This window comes from Armigeres subalbatus, chromosome 3 (assembly GCF_024139115.2).
Source record: "Armigeres subalbatus isolate Guangzhou_Male chromosome 3, GZ_Asu_2, whole genome shotgun sequence".
Taxonomy (NCBI): domain Eukaryota; kingdom Metazoa; phylum Arthropoda; class Insecta; order Diptera; family Culicidae; genus Armigeres; species Armigeres subalbatus.
This window is the reverse complement of record NC_085141.1, coordinates 35,773,537-35,801,528: the sequence shown is the minus strand read 5'-3', so window position 1 is coordinate 35,801,528 and position 27,992 is coordinate 35,773,537. Positions and strand designations below refer to the sequence as shown.

Below are 27,992 nucleotides of genomic sequence, written 5' to 3'. Positions count from 1 at the left end.
GTATCATATCAATAATTTTATTATAAATGTATACTCTGATTTTTTTTTGTCTATATCATATCTGTCCATATTTATATAAACAAAAAACGCTTATTATTAAATTGACGGTAACGATTTTATCACACCAACGCAACCACGGTTCCATTCTGCTACAGCAGCATAAATATTTGGAAGTTTTGGGATTGGTGACAGTCAGGATATACGGACGCGCCAATTCATCGTCAATTGTCCTGCAACGCTGGGTAAATCGCATAGCATGTCCAGAAACACTGCGCGGCAGTTGCTAGCAGCCTCGGTATGGGCATCGCAAACCTACAAGAAAGAATAGTTGATTAAGTTAAACTGGATTTGGATTTTAGGATTCCGGAGGGAACCTTTTGATAATTTCGAAGAGAATTCCGGGGAGATCCTCCAGGATTCTATAAGGAATAGTTTCGAAATTCCAGTGGAATTCTTTTAGGATGCCGGAGGAAATGCATTTAGGATGCCGGATGGAATTCGTTTAGAATTCCGGAATGATTCCTTTTAGGATGCTGAAAAGAATCCTGTTAGAGCTTCGAATGGAATCCTTCTGATTGTTCAAAATGTATACTCTTGTGATTTCAAAAGAAATGCTACTGAAATTTCAAAGGAAATGATTCTGAGATTCCAAAGGGGTTACTTTTTAAGAATTCATCCAGTTATCTTCAGTTATCCAGTTATGCTTCAGTTATTCCTCCAAGCACACTTTCGATTTTTTTACCTAGAAATTTGTTTGGGATTACCTTCAAGAATTCACCTGGTAGGTACTTGAAGAATTCCTTCTGGAATTCCTCCAGGTTTTTTTTTTCCGAGATTTCCTCAATGAACTCATTCGAAAAGCTCTCCAGGAATTACTTCAGGAGTTCCTCCTGGAATTCAATTAAGCTATCAGTACACTGTTTGTCATAATGACAAATATTTGTCAAGTCAGCCTGATATCCATGTCGATTTCTGGTCAGTCTGATAGATATCCGGATAAACTTGACAAATATTTGTCATCATGACAAACAGTGTACTGAGGGCTTTAGTATTCCGGGATTAGGATTCGGGATTCCGACGGGAATTCTTTCGGGATTCCGACGGGAATTCTTTCGGGATTCCGACGGGAATCCTTTCGGGATTCCGACGGGAATCCTTTCGGGATTCCGACGGGAATCCTTTCGGGATTCCGACGGGAATCCTTTCGGGATTCCGACGGGAATCCTTTCGGGATTCCGACGGGAATCCTTTCGGGATTCCGACAGGAATCCTTTCGGGATTCCGACGGGAATCCTTTCGGGATTCCGACAGGAATCCTTTCGGGATTCCGACAGGAATCCTTTCGGGATTCCGACAGGAATCCTTTCGGGATTCCGACGGGAATCCTTTCGGGATTCCGACGGGAATCCTTTCGGGATTCCGACGGGAATCCTTTCGGGATTCCGACGGGAATCCTTTCGGGATTCCGACGGGAATCCTTTCGGGATTCCGACGGGAATCCTTTCGGGATTCCGACGGGAATCCTTTCGTGATTCCGACGGGAATCCTTTCAAGATTCCGACGGGAATCCTTACGGGATTCCGACGGGAATCCTTACGGGATTCCGACGGGAATCCTTACGGGATTCCGACGGGAATCCTTACGGGATTCCGACGGGAATCCTTACGGGATTCCGACGGGAATCCTTACGGGATTCCGACGGGAATCCTTACGGGATTCCGACGGGAATCCTTTCGGGATTCCGACGGGAATCCTTTCGGGATTCCGACGGAAATCCTTTCGGGATTCCGACGGAATCCTTTCGGGATTCCGACGGGAATCCTTTCGGGATTCCGACGGGAATCCTTTCGGGATTCCGACGGGAATCCTTTCGGGATTCCGACGGGAATCCTTTCGGGATTCCGACGGGAATCCTTTCGGGATTCCGACGGGAATCCTTTCGGGATTCCGACGGGAATCCTTTCGGGATTCCGACGGAAATTCTTTTCGGGATTCCGACGAGAATCCTTTCGGGATTCCGACGGGAATCCTTTCGGGATTCCGACGGGAATCCTTTCGGGATTCCGACGGGAATCCTTTCGGGATTCCGACGGGAATCCTTTCGGGATTCCGACGGGAATCCTTTCGGGATTCCGACGGGAATCCTTTCGAGATTCCGACGGGAATCCTTTCGGGATTCCGACGGGAATCCTTTCGGGATTCCGACGGGAATCCTTTCGGGATTCCGACGGGAATCCTTTCGGGATTCCGACGGGAATCCTTTCGGGATTCCGACGGGAATCCTTTCGGGATTCCGACGGGAATCCTTTTGGGATTCCGACGGGAATCCTTTCGGGATTCCGACGGGAATCGTTTCGGGATTCCGACGGGAATCCTTTCGGGATTCCGACGGGAATCCTTTCGGGATTCCGACGGGAATCCTTTCGGGATTCCGACGGGAATCCTTTCGGGATTCCGACGGGAATCCTTTCGGGGTTCCGACGGGAATCCTTTCGGGATTCCGACGGGAATCCTTTCGGGATTCCGACGGGAATCCTTTCGGGATTCCGACGGGAATCCTTTCGGGATTCCGACGGGAATCCTTTCGGGATTCCGACGGGAATCCTTTCGGGATTCCGACGGGAATCCTTTCGGGATTCCGACGGGAATCCTTTCGGGACTCCGACGGGAATCCTCTCGGGAATCCTTTCGGGATTCCGACGGGAATCCTTTCGGGATTCCGACGGGAATCCTTTCGGGATTCCGACGAGAATCCTTTCGGGATTCCGACGGGAATCCTTTCGGGATTCCGACGGGAATCCTTTCGAGATTCCGACGGGAATCCTTTCGGGATTCCAGCGGTAATCATTTCGAGATTCCTACAGGAAAAGGATTCGCGTCGGAATCCCGAAATGATTTCCGTTAGAATCCCTAAAGGATTTTCTTCGGATTTTTCGGGATTTCGATAATGGTTCCGACGGAAAACCTTAAAAAACTCCAACGGAAAGCCATGAGGGATTCAGACGGAAATCTTTGAGGGATTTCGACGGAAATCCTTTCGGGAGTTCGACGAAAATCCTTGAGGGATTCCGACGAGAACCTTTAGGGGTTCCAACGGGAATTCTTTAGAGGTTCCAATGTACATCCTTTAAAGATTCCAACGGGATTTCGATAATGGTTCCGACAGAAAACCTTGAGAAATTCCGACGGAAATCCTTGAGGGATTCGAACGGAAAGCCTTGATGGATCCTTTATGGATTTCGATGAGAATACTTTAGTAATTCCTACGGGAATCGTTTAGTGATTCCAACGGGAGTTCTTTAGGGATTCCAACGGAAGTTCCTTTGGGATTCCAACGGGAGTTCTTTGAGGATTCCAACGGGAGTTCTTTAGGGATTCCAACGGGAATCATTTAGGGATTTCGATAATGATTCCGACAGAAAACCTTGAGAAATTCTGACGGAAATACTTGAGGGATTCCAACGGAAGGTCTTGAGGCAGGAACTAATTACCGGGACGTCGGAGTCCCGAAGAACCGATGTGAAATTCATGCAACCCATGATGAGCTGACGAGACCAGCACCGCCAGAGGCGCTAGTGTATTTTACTCAAATTATGGTAAATTTATTTTAAAGTGTTTGCTGTGAGTTTTGACAGATTTCTTCTTTTTCTTTTCAAAAATCAAGACGTCATGTTTTGGCCTCCGGTTCGGTTTTGTGTTGATTTATTTAATAACGATTACCGGTGAATTCGCGAAGAAAATTGTTTATTGTTGTTAAAGTTTACGTGTGATTCGAAAGTTTGGAACGGGCCCGAAACAATAAGGAATCCGGTTGCATTCTGCCACACTGTATTGGTCTGAGAAAGACTTTGCAAGTGGTGACCTTATCACACACGCTGCTCGCTAGCTCGGAAGTAACCGGAGATAAACGGATATTGGTCATCTGTCCCGAGATCTGTCCGCTACAGTCGACTGTACTTGGGTTAATGAGCTCCGGATCTGGATGAAACTTGTGAAGAAGGGCTAGGGCTTGTTTGCCATTGCCGGGGCGGACGATTTTAAGCGTTTTCCATCGTCGATCAAAATCTTGAAACCACTGGCGCCTTCTCGGAATCTCTCATCTTGGACCAAACAACCGCTGGACAAACACGCCGTTGTCGCTACCTCACAGCTTTCTCGCCATTAGCATTAGCATTAGCATTGTTACGGTGTAATTCGTAGATTGGACACTAGTGATACTCATGTTTTACTTTTGAGATCCTTATCTAGAATGCTATCAGAAATCAAGAAGGGGAGTGGTCCTTGATTCCAGTCTTAAACAAAAATAACAAAAGCATGAGGATTACTACTCCTGGCTGTTATATCCTAGCAGCAGTTCTGGCAGCACTTACGCTGTCAACGGCACGAGCCTACCCACTCCTGCCAACATAAACGAACTTTGATTTCCGTTACATACACCGGAGTGAGAGCATCACAGAGAAAACAATAAAAAGTTAATTATATTCGCATCCGCGTGTTCTCGATGTTTATTTCGTCATTCCCATCCGCCCAATATACAACAATTTGGCGACGAGAAGTTTGAAACTGCGCGTAATTCGGTGAAGCTGCGTTTAATTCGTAAGTGGTTTTCGGATTATTTTGGTGTCTGTACGGTTTTCGGCCGACTTTTTTCTGCATCATGGCGAATCCATCTGCTGCTGCGGCCGGCGGTGCTACGGGTCTTCCTGTCGGTAGTTCAACGAGTCATCCCGTCGGTGGCGTTGCTACCATGCCGGCTACGTTTTCGTTTGAGCCATTCAACCCTGCTACATTGAAATTCGACCGATGGTTGGAGAGGCTGGAAATTTCTTTTCGGATTTACCATGTTCAGGCAACCGACAGACGCGATTACCTACTCCACTACATGGGCGGTGCCACATACGACGTACTTTGTAATAAGCTGAAAAGGGCCGCACCACACACCAAAACCTACGGCGAAATCGTAACACTTCTGAAGGATCATTTCAGCCCGGATCCTCTAGAAATTCTGGAAAATTTCAAGTTCGCCAGTCGCAAGCAACTAGATCACGAGTCTTTGAGTGACTATTTGATGGATTTGGAGAAGCTCGCTCAAACGTGCAACTTCGAGGATCATCTGGACAAAGCCCTGAGGAACCAATTCGTCTTTGGCATCCGGAATCGTGTGATACAGTCGCGGTTACTGGAAGTTCGCAACTTAACCCTGGCGAAGGCGAAAGAAATTGCGTTTGGCATGGAAATGTCTCATCGTGGAACCGACGAGATGCATGGATCCCGATCAAAGAACGAGGTGCAGCACATAGAACATGGATCCAAGAAAGCGAGAAAGAAGAATGCGTTCCAGCCGGCTAGTCAAATTAGTTCGAATAGAAGTTCCATCCAGACCGGCAAACGAGACGGACAGAAGAAGCACTGTTACCGCTGCGGAGATGCTGAACATTTCGCGGACAAATGCAAGCATAAGGCCACTGTCTGCAACCACTGCAAGAAGAAGGGGCATCTGGAGAAGGTGTGCCAGTCAAAGCTCAAGGAGAAGAGGGGCACCGATGGCGCACACCACTTGGAAGAACCTTGCGTTATTAAGGACGTATTCCATCTACATGCGGTTCGAGGTCTTGCTGGTAAGTTTCTTTTGGATTTGACGATCAATCACAAAGAGTTAACATTCGAAGTTGACACCGGCTCTCCTGTATCCCTTATCAATGTACGAGACAAACGACAATACTTTTACGACTTGAAAATCCTTCCTACAACTACACGGCTAGTAAGCTACTGCGATAATGATATCGGTGTACTCGGTAAGATTATGGTTAAAGTTGTTGCAAATGGTGAGGAGCTTACGTTGCCCCTGCACATTGCGGAATCCAGCAGGCACCCCTTGCTGGGCCGCGATTGGTTGCTCGCATTGAAGTTGGATTTCAATCGCGTTTTTAGACCCGGTACACATTCGGTTTCCTATTGTGGCGGCAATGATCAATCCACCGCCACTGCGTTAAATGATTTGCTCAATAAATTTTCATATGTTTTCGAAGGACGTGTAGGTAAAATTGAGGGGATTCAAGCTTCGCTGACGGTTCGAAAAGATTCAAGGCCAGTTTACGTGAAGGCCAGAGCAGTACCATTTGCAGTGCGCGACGCAGTCGATAAGGAGATCGACGCGTTTGTCAGTGAGGGCATCTGGGAAAGGGTGGATCATGCGGAGTGGGCCACTCCTGTCGTTCCAGTAAAAAAGTCTGGGGGTAGAGTACGGTTGTGCGGAGATTATAAAATCACTTTGAACCCGCATCTGCTAGTCGATGACCATCCGCTTCCCACTGCTGAAGAACTGTTTGCTACCGTTGCAGGAGGAGAGACGTTCTCTAAGTTAGACTTGTCTCAGGCTTATTTGCAACTGGAGGTTCGCCCAGAGGACAGGGATTTGCTGACGTTGAGCACTCATAGAGGCCTGTTCCGCCCTACGAGGCTCATGTATGGTGTCGCTTCCGCCCCAGCTATTTTTCAGCGGTTAATGGAGGAAATACTTCAGGGTATCCCTGGGGTTACCGTCTTCATCGACGACATTCGCGTTACCGGTCCTGATAATCAAACGCACTTGCGTAGACTAGAAGAAGTATTTAGAAGGCTAAGTAAATACAATCTACGCGTTAATAGGGAGAAGTGCGAATTTTTCTCAAATCGTATCGATTATTGCGGTTACATGGTAGATAAAGCTGGGATACACAAGCTTCGCGATAAGATCGACGCCATTCAGAACATGCCGGTTCCTAAAAACAAGGATCAAGTTCGATCCTTCGTAGGACTTATCACTTACTACGGTCGTTTTTTCCCCAACCTAAGTACGATTCTTTACCCACTTAATAACTTACTAAAGAACGAGGTTCCTTTTGTCTGGAACCAGGAGTGCGAGAAATCATTTGCATTGGTTAAAAAGGAAATGCAGTCAGACAGGTTCCTAGTCCACTACGATCCGTCGCTTCCGGTGATTTTAGCTACTGATGCCTCACCCTACGGTGTAGGCGCGGTACTCAGTCATCAGTACCCTGATGGAACTGAGCGGCCATTACAGTACGCTTCACAGACTTTATCTAGAACGCAGCAGAAGTATTCCCAGATAGACAAAGAGGCATATTCGATCATTTTTGGTATTCGCAAGTTCCACCAATACTTATATGGTCGTAAGTTTACCCTTATTACTGATAACAAACCTATCAGTCAGATATTCTCGGAATCCAAAGGTCTTCCTACAATGTCTGCGATGCGGATGCAGCATTATGCCGCATTTTTGCAAGCTTTCGACTATAAAATCCGTCATCGTCGATCTTCAGATCATTTCAATGCGGATGCCATGTCTCGCTTACCAATATCGTTCACTGACTCCGAGTCAGAAATCGAGGAACCAGATGCTGTTGAGATTAATGCTATACACACGCTACCACTTACAGTAGATGAGTTGAGCACATCCACTCTGTCAGACGACAGTGTTCGCGAATTACTACGAGCTCTTAGAACAGGTAAAGCAGTTGACGGTAAATTTAGATTCGGTGTAGATCAAGAGCAGTTCAGTTTACAGAAAGATTGCATAATGCGTGGTTGTCGTGTATATATACCACCTTCGTTGAGAATGAAGGTTCTTCACGAACTTCATTCAACGCATTTCGGTATGTCCAGGATCAAATCACTCGCTCGTAGTTACTGCTGGTGGGAAGGAATAGATAAGGATATAGAAGGTCTAATTAGGGACTGTGCTTCTTGTCAGGCTGTTAAGGCTAATCCACCGAAGGTTTCTTTCCACTGTTGGGAAACGCCCAGTGAACCATTTCAGCGTATCCATGCGGACTACGCTGGCCCTTTCATGGGTTTTTACTATCTGATACTCATTGATGCGTTTTCAAAGTGGCCTATGGTATATGTAGTCAAAAACATGACAACCGAAACTACAATCCACAAATGCAGAGAATTCTTCAGTACTTATGGTCTACCGTCAGTTTTTGTGAGTGACAATGGGCCTCAGTTCACCTCAGCTGACTTCGCCACATTTTTGGAACTAAACGGTATTGTCCACAAATTCAGCGCTCCGTATCATCCTGCCACAAACGGCCAGGCCGAGAGGTTCATACAGACAATGAAATTGAAATTGAAATCTTTAAATTGCAACCGTTCCGAAGTACAAAGTGAAATTTGCAATATTCTCTTAGCGTATCGCAAAATGATTCACCCGGCTACTGGCTATTCTCCGTCTATGTTAGTTTTTGGTCGCCAGATCCGCTCACGGCTAGATCTAATGATTCCTTCAATCGATCCGAACAGAAGCGAAGTTCAGTCTAAAGTTAGAGAACTAACGATGGGTGCCAAAGTGGCGATTCGAGACTACGTCCACGAAAACAAATTGGAATTCGGGTTTGTTAAAGAACGTCTTGGTAAGTTACATTACATGGTACAACTTAAGGATGGACGGGTCTGGAAGCGTCATATAGACCAACTGCGTAGCGTTGGTGCAGGGTTAACGGGTTCCCCAACAAACGTGACTTCTTCACGCGGCGAAGAGATCGGTTGTCAATTTTTCTACGACAACGCTATCGCAGTAACTTCAAATATGCCCCCGACTTCGACAACGGAAGAAAACATCAATACTTCCGCGGACTTATCCCTTCCTTCTAATCCGACTGTTTCCGTTCCTTCATCGGGAATGCCAACGCCAATTTCGAATGAAACAGCCAAAGCTGGTGGATCTGCGAATCCAATGAGCTTGCCAGCAGATCAAGGATTGCGACGATCGCAGCGAACGATCAAACCACCGCGGAGACTCGACTTGTAACAGACTAGAAAGGAGCTTATTTCGCGGGGAAGAGCTGTTATATCCTAGCAGCAGTTCTGGCAGCACTTACGCTGTCAACGGCACGAGCCTACCCACTCCTGCCAACATAAACGAACTTTGATTTCCGTTGCATACACCGGAGTGAGAGCATCACAGAGAAAACAATAAAAAGTTAATTATATTCGCATCCGCGTGTTCTCGATGTTTATTTCGTCATTCCCATCCGCCCAATATACAACACTGGCCACGCCCATCTTCACCGTAACTAGGGAGAGGAAGGAAGTGTTGATGTAGTACTTACTTAACGAGAGGCCACCGACTTAGCGACACCCTCATAAATACCACGGAGTTGGATAATGCGGAAGGTATTCGTTGGGTCAGGATTTGCCTGTAGCTGACAATGTAACCGTGGTAGATCTTACCCCGTAACACACCACGTAAAGGTGTCTACCCAGCATTACGGGTAAACCTCACAGCTTTCTCGCCATGATCGATTACAATCGATTACGATTCCATTTTAAGCGCAAAATTATAATCGCCAACAATACTAACGAACGCGGCTCTCATCACCAAAACAGTCACTAACGTCGATTCCGCAATGCACGACCACAAATCAACCGGCTCAGGCGCAAATCAACTGAAACAAGGGTGAACTCGAATTAGTCAAGTACATCCGGATGAAGTCGCGACGGATTGGCAAGGCCATTATGACCAATCGCTTATTGCAACTAGACAGCCAATGGACTTCAAATCGGGCATGAAGCTGGAGGTGGTGGATCGCTAGAATCAAATGCTCATTCGGCCGACAACGGACGTGGCCACGGACGGGTGCAACATTAAAATATGCTTCAATGATTGACCAAATTTTACCACTTACTCTTCTGGATCGAGGACTATAGCTTGGACATTCACCCGATGAACTGGTGTAAGAGGACCTACCGTACAATCGAATTTTCATGAGGTAGGGTGACAGCTTGCTGCATAATTTGGAACAATTCTAATTTCAATAAAATGTTTTTTTTGTTACAGATCATCGACCTGCGTGTATTAAAAGCATCTGTAAAGTTTTATTCTGCCTGGGAAAGGGGAATGTCAAATTTCTATTTATTAAAACGTCAAACCAAGAATATTAAAAATAAAATCGGGAATTCCTTCGAAAATTCCTCTGGGAATTCCTTTGTGAAATCCATTATACATCAATCGACTCAGCTCGAAAAATTAATTGATTGGTGTATTGCCTAATTGATTGCTTTATTAGTTGGTTGGTTGCTTGATTGATTCGTAGCTTGCTTGAATGGTATGGTATGAATGGTGGGTTGCTTGATTCGTTGACTGGTTTGTTGGTTGCTTGTTTGATTTGTTAGTTGGTTGAATGATTGATTTGTAGGTTGGTTGCTTGATTGGTTGGTCATTAGATTGGTCGGTTGGTCGATTGGTTGGTTGATTGGTAGGTTGCTTGATTGGTTGGTTGGTTGGTTGCTTGATTGGTTAGTTGGTTGAATGGTTGATTGGTTGGCTGCCTGATTGGTTGATTGCTGGTTGTTTGCTTAATTGGTTGGTTATTTGGTTGATTGGTTGGTCGGTTAGTTAGTTGATTAGTTGTTTTGTTGGTTGCTTGAATGGTTGATTGATTAGTTGGTTGGTTGATTGATTTGTTAGTTGGTGAAATGGTTATTTCCTTGATAAGTTAGTTGGTTGATTGGTAGCTTGTTTGATTGGAAGAGGACTTGAATGATTGTTTGCTTGAATGGTTGGTTGCCTAATTGGTTTATTGGTTGGTTAGTTAATTGATAGTTTACCTAAATGGTTGATTGGTTGTTCGGCTGGTAAGTTGATTAGTTGTTTTTTTGATTGCTTGAATAATTGATTGATTGGTTGATTAGTTGGTTGGTTGATTGATTGATTAGTTGGTTTGTTAGTTGGTTCAATGGTTAATTGCTTGCTTGGTTGATAAGTTGATTGGTAGCTTGCTTGAATGGTTGGTTGGATGATTGGTTAGTTGCTTGATTGGTAAATTGGTTAATGGTTGCTCCATTGATTGGAAGTGGGTTAGAATGATTTTTTAGTTGGTTACTTGATTCGTTTGTTGTTTGGTTGATTAGTTGCTTGATTGGATAATTGGTTATTTGATTGATTGGTTGGATGGTTGGTAGCTTACTTGAATGGTTGAATTTTTGGCTGGTTCCTTGCTTGAATGGTTGATTACTTGATTGGTAAGGGAAGATCCATAAATTACGTAACGCAAAAATTGACGATTTTCAACCCCCCTCGCCCTTATGTAACACTTGTCATATGAATTTTTTGAAAATTTTGTATGGGTCGCACTTAACCCCCCCCCCCAAGCGTTACGTAATTTATGGATGCTCCCTTATGTCGTATTCCAGCCGAAAACGGCTGAATGGAATCCGCCGTTGAAGAGCGGTGCGACTGTTCGTTTTAAAATTCGACAACAAACTGCCGGTGCAATCTTCGTCGTTGCTACTCAACCCGATGGCGCTACCAACACCATCTCATACTGCGGTGGCAGCAATGCGCTAGCATTGCCATACCCCGCCGCGCAACCTCTCCCAGCCCCTCACAAGCTACCGATTCATTGGCACACGCTTAAATGAAGCAAAGTTCGTCAGAAAATTCAATATGTTGCTCTCCATACTCTCAAATACTCAATCATGCACAGATTCTTTCACGATAGAGATCAGTATTAGCGCATATGCAAAATTGAGAATTCGAATCAAGTCTAATGTAAAACTTGCCACATTGTACGGTAAATTGGGGCACGTGAAATATGTGATTTCACGATTGGTATATTTGATTGCTTATGTTTAATGTACAATCCGCAATAGCAGAATCAATTCATAGTCTAGAATCACTTATACAAACTAAAATCATTAGCCGCTTGCTCTGAATACTACACCTTAGTTGCTTGATAGGTTGGTTGCCTAATTGGTTTATTGGTTGGTTAGTTTATTGGTATCTTGCTTGAATGTTTGATTTCTTGATTGGTTTGTGGCTTTATTGATTAATTGGATGCTTAACCCTTATGCGGCCAACAAAAAAAAACACACGTGGATGGCCGACAGGGTACCCATGTTCCTATAAATTGATATTCTCATAACTTCAACAATTTTCAACCGATTTGGATAATTTTGACAGTTTTGGAAACAGAAACTCATACACTTTTTGCCCATTGTCAAGGTTTACAAGTTATGCCCATGGTTATACAAGAACTCTTTGAAGTAAGGCTTAAGAGTCTACACGCGTAACCAAAGGCCATTCAACCAGTTTCAAATATGCTACAAGCTCTTTGCGCTTCTTAGAATTGAAGGTGTTCACAGTATATGCTTCGGGTGATGCAAAAATCCCTGAAATGAGGTCTTAGTCATCCGAGAAATCTCTGGAGTAAAGCCTAAAGATCTACTCGCGTAACCAAAGGCCTATTATGCAAATTCAAATACGGTACATGCTCTTTGTGGTACTTAGCATAGTATGCGTTCACAGTATATAGTCATCCAAGAAATCTCTGGAGTAAGGCCTTAAGGTCTACACTTGTAACCATGGGTCTATGGACTAGTCTCAAAAGTGGTACATGCTCTTTGCGCATCTTGAAATCAAATGTGATCACTACATATGTTCTGCGCTATCGAAGAAATCTCTCGGATAAGTCCTCTGACGCCTTCATTGCATATGTTCATGGTCATCCAAGAAAACCCTGGAAAAGGCCTGCAGGTCTACACGCGTAACCAGGGATCTTTTAGATTGTTTCAAAACTGGTACATGCCCTTTGTGGTGCATAGAATAGAACGCCTTTATTACATAAGTTCATGGTCATCCAAGAAAACCCTGGAGAAGGCCTTAAGATCTACACGCGTAACCAAAGATCTTTCAGATTTTTCACAAGTGTTTCATGCCCTTTGTGGTACATAGAATAGATTGCGTCCATTGCATAGGTTCATGGTCATCCAAGAAAACCCTGGAATAGGCCTTTAAATCTGCATGTGTACCCAGAGATCTTTTGGCTTGTTTCAAAAGTGGTACATGCCCTTTGTAGTACATAGAATAGAATACGTCCATTGCATATGTTTATGGTCTTCCCAGAAAATGATAGAATAGGCCTCAGTATCTTCACACGTAACCAGATACCTTTCGGATTGTTTCAAAAGTGGCATACGCCCTTTGTGGTACATAGAATATACCGCTTGCATTGTATATGTTCATGATTATCCAAGAAAACACTTGAACAATCCTCAAAAACTTCACGCGTAACCAGAGTTCCTTCGGCCTATTTGAATAGTTATACATGTCCTTTATGGTACGTAGAATAGAATGCACCCATTTCAAATGTGCATGGTCATCCAAGAGAACCCTGAAGTAAAGCATTAGGATCTACACCAGAGATATATCAGCCTGTTTTAAATTTGGTACATGCCTTCGGGGTCCATGAATAAAATACGTTCATGGCATATGCCAATGGTCATCCTAAAAATATATGGAGTAAGACTTCTAGGCTTACACGAATATCTAATTTTAATATGGTACATGATCTTTTTTCCCGTTTTTTTCCTCACGTTCTCGGCGTGAAGTTGTATCGTTCCAATTTATTCACATTTTTCATTTCCAAAGAATAGACAACTTCATATTAGTGATATGAATAAGGTTTGTATACAACCTGGAACCAACATCAACAAGACAACAATAACTACTTGGAATGCTAATATATCAAGATGAGGTTTCACATCTTGTTTATTCTTCAATAACTGCCCAGAGCTATTGACAACAACTTGTACTACTTGAAATGCAAACATATACCAATAGCCTTCCGTTCGTGGGTTGATCTGCAGATCATTCCTATATGGAGTTCATAGACTACCAAGTACCAAGGCAAAAAAAAAACTACTAGGAATGCGTACATTCACTCAGATGAGGTTGACCCGACTTTGTCACTCCCAGATTTTGCCTACCCCTGACTTTGCCTAACCCGATTTTATCACGTTTTCGACTCAATTTGCCGCAAACAACAATGATTTTCATTAAATAACTTACACTGCTTGTAGCTTATTATGAATCATTTATGAGTACCTCTTAAGAAGTTTGTAAGTCTCTTCGACAAAAAATTACGGATTCCATTCACGTTTGCCTTGCCTTCATTACGGAGCCCACGACAATGAAAATAACTACTTAAAATACAAACATATATCAAAAAGGGGTATCACAACTTGTTTATTTTCAAATAACTGCCTCCATTAAGGAGGTTGATCCAACTACTTGGAATACAAACATATACCAAGATGGGGTCACAAAACTTGTTTATTCTTCGATAACTGCCTCCATTACGGAGATTGATCTACAGAACTTCAGTGGGGTTTGATCCCACGAAACCAGTACGCTAGACAGGTGCTTTCCCTACTAAGCTACGAAGGACCTCCGGCGTCCTCCGCAGCTTAGCGGGTACTGATGAAACCAAATTCACAGCACCGGGCATGTAGCCGAACTCTCGCAATACATTCTTAGAACTATCTCTCTCATATATGTTTTTGTACAATGCCAACCAAGTAGGATGAGTACTTAGTATTATCTGGCTCCTACACACTTGCTTCATCACCAACGGCGCTCGATGAAGAAGGGTTGTGTGAGATTGTGCCAGTTGGTCGTCAGATCCCAACCCGACCAAATAAGCGAAGAGAGATCGCCTTTCGAGTTCAGTACATCAAAGTTAATTGCCTGTGCTCCGGGTATTGATCCACCCGGAGCGGAAATTAATTACTATGTCTGAAACTCAATTATGCATATGCACATTATTCAATAACTGCCTCCATTACGGAGGTTGATCCACAGACATTGAATTTATGGAGTTCGTAGACTAACTGGAGCCCACGACAACAAGAACTACTTAAAGTACACACATATACCAAGAAGGGGTCACAAAACTTATTTATTCAAACTTGGGTCACAAAACTTGTTTATTGTTCAATAACTGCCTCCGTTACCGGGGTCGATCCCCAGACCTTGACTCTATGGAGTTCGTAGACTACCTGGAGTCCACGACAACAACAAGAACTACTTGAAGTACAAACATATACCAAGAAGGGGTCACACAACTTGTTTATTCTTCAGACAACAACAAGAACTACTTGGAATACAAACATACACCAAGAAGGGGTCACGCAACTTGTTTATTCTTCGATAAACGCCTTCATTACGGATATTGATCCGAAGACCTTGACTGTATGGAGTTCGTAGACTACCTGGAACTCACGACAACAACAGGAACTACTTGGAATACAAGTATATACTAAGAAGGGGTCATGCAGCTTGTTTATTCACCGATAACTGCCTCCATTACGGAGATTGATCCGAAGACCTTGACGACAACAACAAGAACTACATGAAAAATAGATATATATATATATATATATATATATATATATATATATATATATATATATATATATATATATATATATATATATATCAACAAGGGGTCGCACAACTTGTTTATTCTTCAATAACTGCCTCCGTTACTGAGGTTGATCCACAGATCTTGACTCTATGGAGTTCGTAGACTACCTGGAGCCCACGACAACATCAATAACTACTTGGAATACAAACATATACCAATAAGGGGTCACGCAACTATTCTTCGTTAACTGCCTTCATTACGGATATTGATCCGAAGACCTTGACTATGTGGAGTTCATAGACTACCTGGAATCAGTGACAGCAACAAGAACTACTTGGAATGCAAACATGTTTTGAGAAAAGATCACTGGATGACCCGGAACATATACTGTGAAAGCCTCGGTGAAAGCATTATATGCTAAACATCATAAAGAGCATGTACCGTTTTTGAATTTGCACGATAGACCTTTGGTTACGTTAGCAGACCATAAGATCTTATTCCAGTGATTTTTTAGATGACTGAGGCCTTACTCCAGGGGTTTTTGGAGACCCAGAATATATACTGTGAACACCGACTGTTCTCAGAAGCGCAATGAGCATGTAATATATTTGAAGCTGGTTGATAGTCCTTCGGTTACGTGTGTAGACTCTTAAGCCTTACTTCAAAGATTTCTTGAATAACCATGGACAAAAGCTGTTAACCTTGACAGTGAGCAAAAAGTATATGAGTTTCTGTTTCCAAAACTGTCAAAATTATCTAAATCGGTTGAAAATTGTTAAAGTTATGAAAATATCAATTTAGTGGAACACGGGTACCCTGTCGGCCATCCACGTGGTAAAAAAATCAGATGCCCCTCCCCACGTCCCTCCTCACTGTATCAACGTGATTTTCTCACAGATGCTACATTTTATGGAGTTCTTAGATGTCACCGAGTTTCAGCTTTCAGCTATAAAAATTCATTGAAATATCACCACTTGAAGTTGAAAAAGGAACACGGTACCCCGTCGGCCGCATAAGGGTTAATTGGTTGCTTGATTGATTGGAAGTGGGCTTGAATGATTGTTTGTATTAGTCCCTGCCTACCAGAATCCTACCTACCAAAAACCTCTATCGCACTCCAACTAAGGCCTATAACAGCTGTCTCTGCAAAAGCAGTTTACACCAAAACGTCTTAGCAGTTTGATGAGCCCAATCAAAGAGCTTACCACCATATCCGTTACTGCAAGTCCCACCAAGGTCCATCTCGATACACCCTCCCTTCAATTGCCTCATCGCATCCTGGCCGAACTGTTCAAGTGCATCGTCACAGTTTGTGCCATGTGCCATGTTCTACAACTACAAGGAGCAAATCACCTTCAAGAAAAACTTGTAGGAAAGTCATGTGGCACAAATTAGAATCCTATTCCCAAACATAGGTTTACAAAAGTTCAAATCTACAATTATTCTGATCAGCAATCTAGCGTCCGATGCTCTAGTAATACTGAATCCTTGACCGAATCTTAGGTTGCCCTCACCATTTCGTCTCCCGAATCCTTGGTTGACTGACCACGAACATCGAAGCGGCCTCTGGCGATCTACTTGGCGATTCTCATCAGCATGTGGGACCATTCAGTGTCGCAAATCTGAAACAAAGAGTTGGACCAAATCCGATAATGTTGAACAATTATCGGTATTTGGTCGTTCGATGTCCACAGCTTATTTCGCTACTGTTCCGTGAGTGTCTCGATTATTTGAATCGCTACGAATCCTTTAAGTTCATTATGATTAGGTTGATGTGATGGTAGTAGACAAATAATATGCGCGTTCAACGTGTAGGACTAATTCCGACCTAAGTTCAGCAATCCAGTTACAGAGGTGCTCTAATGTATGACATTTCACGAAATTAGACGAATCTCGGATTGCTGGCTGAGCTTATTTTTTCCAAGAGAGGCGTGAAATGACTTCTCTAAAGCCAGAATCACCAACACTAATGTCACTGTGTAGGATGTGTATAATAAAAGTGGGTGATAATCCAGTTACAGCAAAACTATCACAAACACTTTGAGAGGAATACTGCGGAATCACGCACACTTTTATTCATTTGAAGAAGTCAATAGGGTTTTTTTTTAATATAGGTATGTAGTAAATTTCGGCTTACGTGACATAATGTTGTTAAGCTCTTTGTCTACCAGGTCAAAAGCAACAATGCCTGATAAGCTACAACCATATAGAAGCATTGATGATTATTTAAACAATAAAATAAACACACTTGGTGGGACACACTTTTGCTTGAGTTATACATAGCCATCCAGCCCCGATATGTTTCGTATACCAATTATAAAAAGGAAGTCCGGTCCGGTCTAGGATTTTTTTTTTGACTTTCCTGAGTGTCGTGTTAGCCTCATGATGTACGAATGCAAAAATGGCTTAGAAACCTCACAGTTAACAGCTGTGTAAATGCTTAATGAACACTATGCTTCGAGGGGGCAATGTCCCAATGGGGGATATAATGCCAAGACCATTCTAAGCGGTCACTATAATAGGCATAGCGTCAGATGAAGATCGATTTGACATACGCCTTTGCTCGCAAGACTAACACTGAGGTTGAGTTCCATTTTCGAATGTAGGTAATGAGAATGAATATATAGAGTCGAAAACATCTCCTAACACTCATAAACATAAAACAAGCTAGTTGACCTCATGAACCATTTACATTTTATTTTGCAAATTTAATCTATTTTTAATACTTATCATTGTTTCCTTAACTATTGTGCTATTGCTTTAAAGCCAAATTGCTCGACCACTCGAATTGTGTGCTCTACAGCGACACCTTCGCGGATTACCTTGTACAGACCAATCTGCGACAGATCAATAACTGTTGAAGCCGTTCGTTGTTCTTCCTGAACTCCTAGTTGCCCTCCATCAAAAACAGCGCCTAGCGCTGGCCACAGTTTCTGGAACTCTTTAACATTTAATGTACTTTGCTCGGAGCTCTTATTTGCACTAGTTAGTGCCACCGGTAATCGGAATTCTCTGGAAACATTTCTGATGAAGTCGAAATCAGGAATCCTTATTCCAATCTTTTCAACTCCCGGATTGAGATACGGATTATCAAGATTAGCAGATTTCCGAACAATGAGAGTTACATGTCCAGGAACTAACTGTGCGAGCAACTTATCCGGCAGATGATCTGCTTGTCCCCAAAATCGAAAATCGCAGAAATCCGCAACGCATATAGCCACTGGTTTTTTCTCCTCTCGTCCCTTGATAGCATAAAGTCTTTGAATAGCATTGGGATCGTTTGCACTGCATGCTAACCCGTACACGGTATCAGTAGGAAGCGCAATGACTTTACCAGATTCGAGCAGGTTAGCAGCCTGGCGAATCGCTTGATCGTCATTGGCGTTAATAACAGAACTAGTCACAATTGTAGACATTTCCTCTAACTTCATTTTTGAATGTAATCTAAATCTTTTCATTGATGGCAACTTACGCGCCAAAATCATGTCTTTCCAGTCTCAATAGCTTATCAAATCTAGTGCACAATCCTCAAAATTAAATTATTCTCTCCAATTATGACCCCAGGTAGGATTACAACATTTGTAGAACGTTGTCATAGGTTCATCTGCCGAACGAGTTTGCATCTGCATAAAATACGCACGATTATGGGCACAAGCCGGACAATCGGCGTCAATTGAATCTACGTTTTCCCAGGCAGCCGCACCGCCCATAACATGATCAACTTCCTGCAAAGCAATAATCCAAATTACAAAAGTTTTTATTCAATTTCTACAACATACATTTAAATAAAGAGAATAATAATAAATATATTACAATTATACTAACCTTCAGCTTCACCTCCTGGTTGGAACATCGTTATTTCGTTGGTCTCCATGTCGTTCTTACTGACAAACTGGATGCTTGCAGCAATTTATTTCACCGTCGGATCCACCTTCTTACTTATTCCACTGGATAGTCTCATATTTTCACCACTCATTCCAGCGCAGTGTTAATTCACTGGGTCGGAAACCATTCAGCTACGTCGGAGTTCGACATGACTAAAAAATCAACTCTTAGCTTTATCGCGAACGCAATGTTAACTAGTTCCGAGATTGAAGGTGCTTGACCACGGAACTTTCGATTGCCTCCCGTTTTCTTTTTTTTTAATTTCGAACGAAATTCACTAATTTTTAAAGCTTTTAGAGACAATTCACATCGTGGCGAAAAAGAATAGAATTCACTAAACTCCGGAGCAGATGGATTGACGATGTTGACGATTCTGATGATGATGACAGATCTATATATACGAAATACCAGGCTATTGACATCCTATTGTTTAGCCCATCGCCAGATCGTAGCCAGGATGTCCCGGGCTATATTTTTTTTTCATACTGCGTTTCAATGATGACAGCGGGCTATGTCTATTGATGATGATGACACCACGCTTGACACCGGCTCGCGAAATACCGAAAAACGAAAACATCAATGCTGTCAGTTGTGCACGGCGAGAAATTTAAGCGCAAAATTTAATACTGACAGCGTCTGACTTAGAGTCTTTTCAGTTGTATACCTAGGACTCCTACACACCGATTTAGAATTACGCGCAACACCGAAAAATTCCGAGTGTCGGGTCCCGGTTATTAGTTCCTGCTTGAGGGATTCAGACGGAAATCCTTGAGAGATTTCGAAGAAAATCCTTGCGGGATTCCAACGGAAATCCTTTATGGGTTCGAACGGGAATCTTTTAGGGGTTCCAACGGGAATCCTTTAGGGGTTCCAACGGAAATCCTTTAGGGGTTTCAACGGGAATCCTTTAGGGGTTCCAACGGGAATCCTTTGGCGGTTCCAACGGGAATCCTTTAGGGTTTCCAAAGGGAATCCTTCAAGAGTTTCAATTGAAATCCTTTAGGAGTTCCAATGGAAATTTTTTATTGATTCCAACGGGAATCGTTTAGGAAATCTAACGGGAATCGTTTGAGGATTTCAACGGTAGTTCCTAGGGATGTTCTTTAGGGATTTCAAAGGGATTTCGGTAATGGTTCCAACGTAAAACCTTGAGAAATGCCTTGAGGGATTCCAACGGAAATACTTGAGGGATTCCGACGGAAATCCTTGAGGGATTCCATCGAAAAACCTTGAGGGATTCCGACGAAAATCCTTGAGGGATTTCGACGGAAATCCTTGAGGGATTCCTGCAGGAATCATTGCGAGATCCCGATGGAAATCCTTGAGGATCCTCTAGGGATTCCAACAGGAAGCCTTTATGGGTTTCAATGGGAATCATTTAGTAATTCCAACGGAAATCGTTTAGGGATTCCAACGGGAGTTCTTTAGGGATTCCAACGGGATTTCGACAATGGTCCCGACGGAAAACGTTGAGAAATTCCAACGAAATCCTTCAAGGGTTCCCATGGAAATCCTGTAGGGGTTCCAATGGGAATCGATTAGGGATTCTAACGGGAATCATTTGAGGATTCCAACGGGAGTTCTTTAGGGATTTCAAACGGATTTCGATAATGGTTTCGATGGAAAGCCTTGAGAAATTCCAACGGAATCCCTTGTGAGATTCCGATGGAAATCCTTGAGGGTTTTCGACGGGAATCTTTGAGGGATTCCAGCGGGAATCTTATAAAGGTTCCAATGGAAATCCTTTCTGGGTTTCAATCAGAATATTTTATGAATTCCAACGAGAATCGTTAAAGAATTTTAACGGAAATCCTTTAGGGATTCCAATGGGAATCCTGTAGGGATTCCAACGGGTATCCTGTAGAATTCCAAATGGGAATGTTATATGTATTCAGACAGCAATGCTTTAGGGATTACGATGGGAATCCTTTAGGAATTCCGACATGAATCCTTCAGAGATTTCGACGGGAGCATGACAGCGACAGAAATTCGATTCTGTCGATTCCACGATTCCGACAGAAATCTTTCAGCGATTTAGACAGGATTTTTTAGGGATTCAGAAAGGAGGGAATCCGAGGGGAATGAGGGATTTGACGAAAATTCTTTAAGAATTCCGACGGGAATCCATGAGAGCCTTTGACGGACATATTTTAGGGATTCCAAAAAGAATCCTTCAGGGATTCCAACGAGAATCCAGAGTCCATAGATTCCGACGTCAATACTAGAGCGTTTTCGACAGGAATGCTTAAGGATTCCGTTGGGAATCCTTGTGAGATTCCCACGGATAACTTTGAGGGATTTCCAAAAGAATATACCCAAATCAATACCATTCGAAAACAAAGAATTTCGCGCGTTGCTAGCGCGGTACAGTTGCTCCGTCTCTTCACGGTCTCGATCTTCCTGCTGGCGCTTTTTCCTCCGGAAAATCGTGTTTTGTCTGTTCCGCGCACGTTTATATCGTGCCTTGTTCGCCCTCGTGCGGTGTTGCAGCAATCTCGTCCATGCTGCATTCTTCTCTTCCACTAACTGCACACATTCGCCGTCATACCAGTCGTTTCTCTGATCCGGGGGCACCGTGCCAAGTGCAGCGGTTGCGGGGCTACTAATGGCGGATCGAATATCTCTCCAGCCATATTCAAGAGATGCTGCGCCTAGCTGCTCTTCCGTTGGGAGTGCCACTTCCAGCTGCAGCGCGAATTCTTGGGCTAGTCTACCGTCTTGTAGTCGCCCAATGTTAAGCCGCGGCGTCCGACTTCGACGCGTGTTGTACACCGTCGAGAGTTTTGAGCGCAGGCATACTACAACGAGGTAGTGGTCGGATTAAATATTCGCACTGCGGTAAGTGCGGACGTTCGTGATGCCGGAGAAGAATTTACCGTCGATTAAAACGTGGTCGATTTGATTTTCCGTTTCTTGGTTAGGTGATCTCCATGTGGCCTTGTGGATATTTTTGCGGGGAAAGAAAGTGCTTTGGACTACCATTCCGCGGGAGGCTGCGAAGTTTATGCATCGTTGGCCGTTGTCATTCGATACGGTGTGCAGACTATCCAGTCCGATGACCGGTCTATACATTTCCTCCCTTCCTACCTGTGCGTTCATGTCACCGATGACGATTTTGACGTCCCGCAGTGGGCTTCCATCGTATGTCTGCTCCAGCTGTGCGTAGAACGCTTCTTTCTCTTCGTTGGGTCTCCCTTCGTGTGGTCAGTTCACGTTGATGATGCACATCCTTGCATTGATTGGCTGCCACCCAATCACACGATGGTCGAAGTTGCGGGGATGTAATTCATCGTAGATCATCCTGACGCAACCTGCGAAACCTAACGACTTGCAGTTCCATGTTCCAAGCTTCCTATCGTGATCCTTTATACGTCACCTAGGTCTTTGCCGATTATATCGAGTCGCATTATCTCTTATATTGTTCGTAATTATTGGTTTTCCAGGCGGCTTATTGGGCCTGCGCAAACCTCCAGTCTCATCGGAGGGCCGTCGTGTCAGGGCTGTTTAGCGTCCCACCTAACACCAGGACTTGGGCTTGTGCGCTTTGAGCGGCACACGTTCGCATTGGTGGAAACTACTTGCGGATACATACAGCTTTTTAAATGAATTTAACAGGGCCCACTGTCAAACCCCACTTCCCACCCCCCTCCTAGGCAAGCCACATTACTCGCAGATGGCCTGAGGAGGGATCGTCAAGTCCTTGGACATAGTCCCTGCTGCTCTCCTTTGTGATTTAACAGATTTTTTCTGGGATTTCGAATGAAATCCTACGAATTTGAAGAAAATCTATGGGATTCTGAAAGGAACACTGCTGAGATTCCGAAGGGAATCCTTCGATTCCAAAGGGAATTTTTCGTAGATTTAATTCTTCTGAAAATACAGACAATCCTTGTATTTGAAATAAAACCCTTCTGACATTTCGAAGCGAATACACTTTTCCGATTCCAGAAAGTATTTTCAAGATCCCGTAGGGAAAATTTTCCAGGGATTCAGAAAGAATTTTGTTACAAAAAAAACCGTTTAGAATTCCGATGGAACTTACAGTAGACTGTACCCGTCTAAATCTCCAAAGGATTTCCGTCAAAATCCCCAGTGTATTTCCAACGGAATTCCCGAAGGATTCACATCAGAATCCTCAAAGGATTGTCGTCAGAATCCCCAAAGTATTTCCATCAAAATCCCCAAAGGATTTTTGATGGAAGACCCCAAAGGGGCCCTCCTTAGCCGTGCGGTAAGATGCGCGGCTACAAAGCAAGACCATGCTGAGGGCTGTGAAACCTCGCAGTTAATAACTGTGGAAGTGCTTAATTAACACTAAGCTGCGAGGCGGCAATGTCCCAGTGGGACCAATGAAGAAGAACCCCAAAGGATTTCCGTCGGAAACCTCAAAGGATTTCCGTCGGAATCTCTAAAGGATTCTAGACGGTATCCCAAAAGTATTTCCAACGGAATTCCCGGAATTCCCAAAATAGAATTATAGTCAGAATCCCCAAAGAATTCCAGTCGGGATCCCCAAAGTATTTGCTTTGGAATCCCCAAACGATTACCTAAGTCATAAAGGATTTCCGTCGTAATAATCGCAATAATCGTTTTCCATCAGAATCCTTGAAGGATTTCCGTCGGAGCAAAACTATAGGAATCCTCGAAAAAAATCCATCGTATTTCACAGAAGGTTTCCAATCCTACGAAATCCTTTCCTTTCCAATCCAGCGGAATCCTACAAGAATTTCCATCACAACCCCACAACGATTTTCATTGGAATCTGCAAAGGTTTCCCGTTGGGAGCCTCAAAGGATTCCCGTCGCAATCCCTACAGGATTTCCGTTGGAATTTTCCAAGGATTACCGTCGGAGACCCAAAAGGGACTCCCAAAGGATTCCAGTTGGAGTCCTCAAAGTGTTTCCATCGGAACCTCAAAGCTTTTACGTCGGAATCCTTAGACAATTCTTGTTGCAATTCCTAAAATGTTGGCGTTGGGATCTTCAAAAATTCTCGTTAGGATATCCAATGGATTCCACAAGAATTTTCAACCGAATTCACAAAAGATTCCCGTTAAAAATTACATATGATTTCCGTCGGAATCTCCAAAGGATTCCAGTCGGAACCCCCAGAGTATTGCATCGAAGTCTCAAAAGGATTCAAGTCAGAATCCCCGAAGGATTCCAGTCGGAAGCCCAAAGGAATTGTCGTCTCGTTGCCGACGGAATCGTCAAAAATGTTCGTAGTAATCCCCTAAGGATTCCCGTCAGATTCTAGTTAGAGTCTCCAAAGAATTGCCAAAAGAATTCCCAAAGGGTTCCCGTCGGAATCCCCAAATCCCCAATCCCCAAACAACACTCTATGAATCAACGAAACCATCGGAATTCACGGAAGATTTCCAAAATGATTCCCGTTGGAATCCCTTAAGCCCCAAAGAATTTCTCTCCGGATGTGCAAAGGATTCCCATCGGAATTATTAAATAACTGCGCTGTTATAATCTTCCAAAAGTTTCCCGTCTGAATACCCAAAGGACTCCCGTCATAATCCCTAAAGGATTCCTGTCGAAATTCCCATTCCCTTCGGAATCGCTAAGGAGTTTCTGTCGGAATCCAGTTGGAATCCCCAAAGTATTCTCGTTGAAATGCTCAAAATATTCCCATCGGAATCTCGAAAGAATTCTCGTCAAAATTCCCAAAGGATTTCTATGGGAATCCTAGAAGGATTTCCATCTTAATAGATTCCCAATGGAATCCCCGAAGGATTCTCATGGGAATCCTTGACAGGTTTTCATCGGACTCCAATCAGAATCCTTAACTAATCATCGTCGGAGTCCCCAAAATATTTTTGTTGGGATCCTCAAAGTATTCATGTTGTAAACCTCAAAGGTTTCCCGTCGGAATCCCGAAGATTTCTAGCATTATCTTTAACGGATTCCAGCGGAATCTCCAAAGGATTCCAGTTGTCATTCAATACCAAAAGGATTGTGGTCGGTAACACCAATGAATTCCGGTCGGACTACTCTAAGAATTTCTATCATTACCATATGAATCCTTGTAAAATTCTCATTGCAATCATAAAAAGACTTTCCATTGGAACCTGCATAGGATTCCCGTTGGAATCCTCAAAGGATTCCTGTCGCAATCTCCGAATGATTCCCGCCGGAATCCCAAAAGGATTTCTGTGAGAGTCCCCAAAGGATTCCAGCTGGAGTCCTCAAAGTAATTTCATTGGAACCACAAAGCATTAACGTCGAGATCCCCATCAGAGAATTCTTGTCGCAATTTCCAAAGAATTGTCGTTGGAATCTTCAGAAGATATCTGTTAGAATGTCCAAAGTATTCCAGACGGAATCTCATATGCATTTACAACGAATTAACAAAAGTTACCCGCTGGAAACCACTAAGGATTTCCGCCGGAATCTCCAAAGGGTTTTAGTCGCAGTATACTGCATCGGAATCCTCAAAGGATTCAAGTAGGAATTCCCAAAAGATTTCAGTCGAAATCTTCCACAAAATCTTTATCCATTCATTTAGGGATTCCATCTGAATCCCTAAAAATGCCCGAAACAATCCCCAAAGGATTTCTGTTGGAATCCCCAAAGGATTTCCCTCCGGATGCCCAAAGAATTCCCATCGGAATTATTAAATAACTACTGTTTGAATCTTCAAATGATTCCCGTCGGAATACCTGAAGGATTCCTGTCGAAATACCCATTCCCGTCGAAATCGCTAAGTGGATTCTGTTGGGATCCCCAAAGGGTTTCAGTCGGAATCCCCAAAGTATTTTCGTTCGAAAGCCCAAAGGATTCCCATCGGAATCTCGAAAGAATTCTCGTCAAGATTCCCAAAGGAGTTCTATGAGAATCCAGGAAGGATTCCCATCTTATAGGTTCCCAATGGAATCCCCGGAGGATTCCCATCGGAATCCCCTAAAGGTTTTCACCGAATTTCAACAGAATCATTAACGAATAATCGTCGGAGTCCCAAAAATATGTTCGTTGTAATTCTAACAACATGAATACGTTGTAATCCTGAAAAGATTCCCGTCAAAATCCCAAAGAATTCTAGCAAAATCTTCAAAGGAATCCAGCGGAATCTCCAATGGATACCAGTTATCATTTCCAAATAATTCCCGTTGGATTCGAAAGTTTTTTTTAAATATTTTTTTATAAGAGTTATTTAAAGAGTTTATCACTATCGGATTCGAAAGGATTCCCATAGGAATTACCAAAGGATTCTCATTCCCAAAGAATCCCAGTCGGAGTTCTCGAAGGATTCCGGTCAGTAACACCAAAGAATTCCGGTCGGAATACTCAAAGAATTTCTATCAGAATTTTCAAAAGATTTTCATCGAAATCTCAAAAAGATTACCATTTGAATCCTCAAAAAAATGGAGCGCAAAAGACTGGTTAGGAATCCCTAATGAATCAATAAAGGTTTTGATTGTATATCCCTAGTCAGTTAAAATTCCCATGGTCAATTCAATTAGATTACAATTCCAGAACGATAATATTTTGAATTATACAGAGCGTTCTGATGATTAGGAAGATTTTATTAGGTTATAAGATTTGCATCAGAATATTAGAATTTTATTCGGATATCACAACTATTTTGGACTAATCTGCGAGAAAAAAAATACTTCTGCAAAGAAAATTCCTCATAGATTAACGATTACCGTAATCGAATATGTGAGAAACTCTTTTGCAAAGCGGAAGAAACTACTTACGTTTTGTTCCGTGCACAATCTGTTGGTGGTTTAATACATGGCAGATTAATTTGCTCCTGCTTCCAAGCTATTGGATGAATATTGAGCAGCGGACGGCTGTTCCGGTTGCACTGGTAATTCGTCTTTTCTGCTTGTATGAAGTCGTCGCTCTCAGTTTCATCTGCTTTTGGAGTTCACCAATTCACGACGTAACGGAGCTGGGTTCTTCATCTTGGTTGGTCACCTCGCAAATTGGTCCACTCGGGTGAATCGTCGTTACTACAGACGAAACTGTATCCTTAGCACTAAAAGCTGATGAAAGATCGTTAAGCTCTTCGGACCTGGATGCAAGCGAACCTCAGTCCAGTCGCATACAGCTCAACACCTGGGCCGGATGCACTTCCTCGAGATTCACGATTGCCTCGATGTCCCTTTACCTACGTGGTACATGGCAATGCGGGAAAGTAGTTTCTTACACTGAGCCGCTGTAGGTTAATAATTTATAAACTGTAATAAATATCATAAGATTATAAGGCAAATGAAAACCTACCATGCGTAAGCTTTTCTAATCCGGTAATCGCCAAACGATCCAACTCCTCTTCCCCTGTTGTCGAATTGATCAAATTGTGCCAGAAAACATTCAGTCGCTTGAATTCGAAGTACGCCCGAAGCTCGTACACATCAGAAGGTTTGATATACTTATTGTCGCCATAGTCTACGAAGAATAAATCTAGCGCTTTTTCACCCGGTTGGAACTTATTTGGTAGGATGGCGATCATTTCAGCTCGATACCATTGAAGTTTACGATACCGCATCATCCTATAACAGAAGATTTCATTTGAAGCCCTTCTATAACATCGATTGGAATAAGTTTACCCAGAATTTTCCCACATGCGCTTTGTGGGACCAGCCGGTTTGCGTAAACTGTCGAGAAGCTTCCTGCATGAGCAGGTCTTCAGCTGCTCAAATGCCTGTCTCTGTTCCTCGTAGAGTCGTAGCTTGTGATATCCTGGATGTAGCGCAATATGAATCCTTTGCGACCGACTACCAGTTTGTTTGTGCTATAGCTGAATCTACGAAAAAAAAACGAAAAGAATTTAAATTGAAAAACTCAAAAATACAAATTATAAAAACTTACGTTTCTTTCGAAAAATAATAACAAAATTGAATATGGCGCACCATCGCCAGTCGGATTAAAACTGATATGATGTGCA

General features: G+C 43.1%; 2 protein-coding genes and 2 long non-coding RNA genes across 4 annotated transcripts; 2 read left to right on the top strand and 2 right to left on the bottom strand.

Moving 5' to 3' along the window:
* Window positions 1–3: 3 nt before the first annotated feature.
* Window positions 4–27,992, bottom strand: LOC134219675 (uncharacterized). Its single transcript, XR_009981633.1, has 5 exons — window positions 27,917–27,992; window positions 27,655–27,851; window positions 27,329–27,597; window positions 26,800–27,263; window positions 4–312 (listed from the first exon to the last, which is right to left on the bottom strand). It is a non-coding gene; the product is annotated as an uncharacterized LOC134219675 (long non-coding RNA).
* LOC134227639 (uncharacterized protein K02A2.6-like) lies at window positions 3,013–8,812 on the top strand. The gene is made up of 2 exons (XM_062709273.1): window positions 3,013–3,596; window positions 3,665–8,812. The coding sequence occupies exon 2, from the start codon at window positions 4,658–4,660 to the stop codon at window positions 8,810–8,812; it is 4,155 nt and encodes a 1,384-aa protein (XP_062565257.1). The 5' UTR covers window positions 3,013–3,596; window positions 3,665–4,657.
* LOC134228033 (uncharacterized) lies at window positions 9,286–9,972 on the top strand. Its single transcript, XR_009983822.1, has 2 exons — window positions 9,286–9,773; window positions 9,842–9,972. It is a non-coding gene; the product is annotated as an uncharacterized LOC134228033 (long non-coding RNA).
* On the bottom strand, window positions 17,881–19,508 carry LOC134227192 (threonylcarbamoyl-AMP synthase-like). The gene is made up of 2 exons (XM_062708517.1): window positions 19,035–19,508; window positions 17,881–18,934 (listed from the first exon to the last, which is right to left on the bottom strand). The coding sequence occupies exon 2, from the start codon at window positions 18,692–18,694 to the stop codon at window positions 17,954–17,956; it is 741 nt and encodes a 246-aa protein (XP_062564501.1). The 5' UTR covers window positions 18,695–18,934; window positions 19,035–19,508; the 3' UTR covers window positions 17,881–17,953.

Coding starts and splice junctions, on each gene's coding strand:
- LOC134227639 (XM_062709273.1), top strand. CDS start 4,658: ATGGCGAATCCATCTGCTGCTGCGGCCGGCGGTGCTACGGGTCTTCCT.
- LOC134227192 (XM_062708517.1), bottom strand. CDS start 18,694: ATGATTTTGGCGCGTAAGTTGCCATCAATGAAAAGATTTAGATTACAT.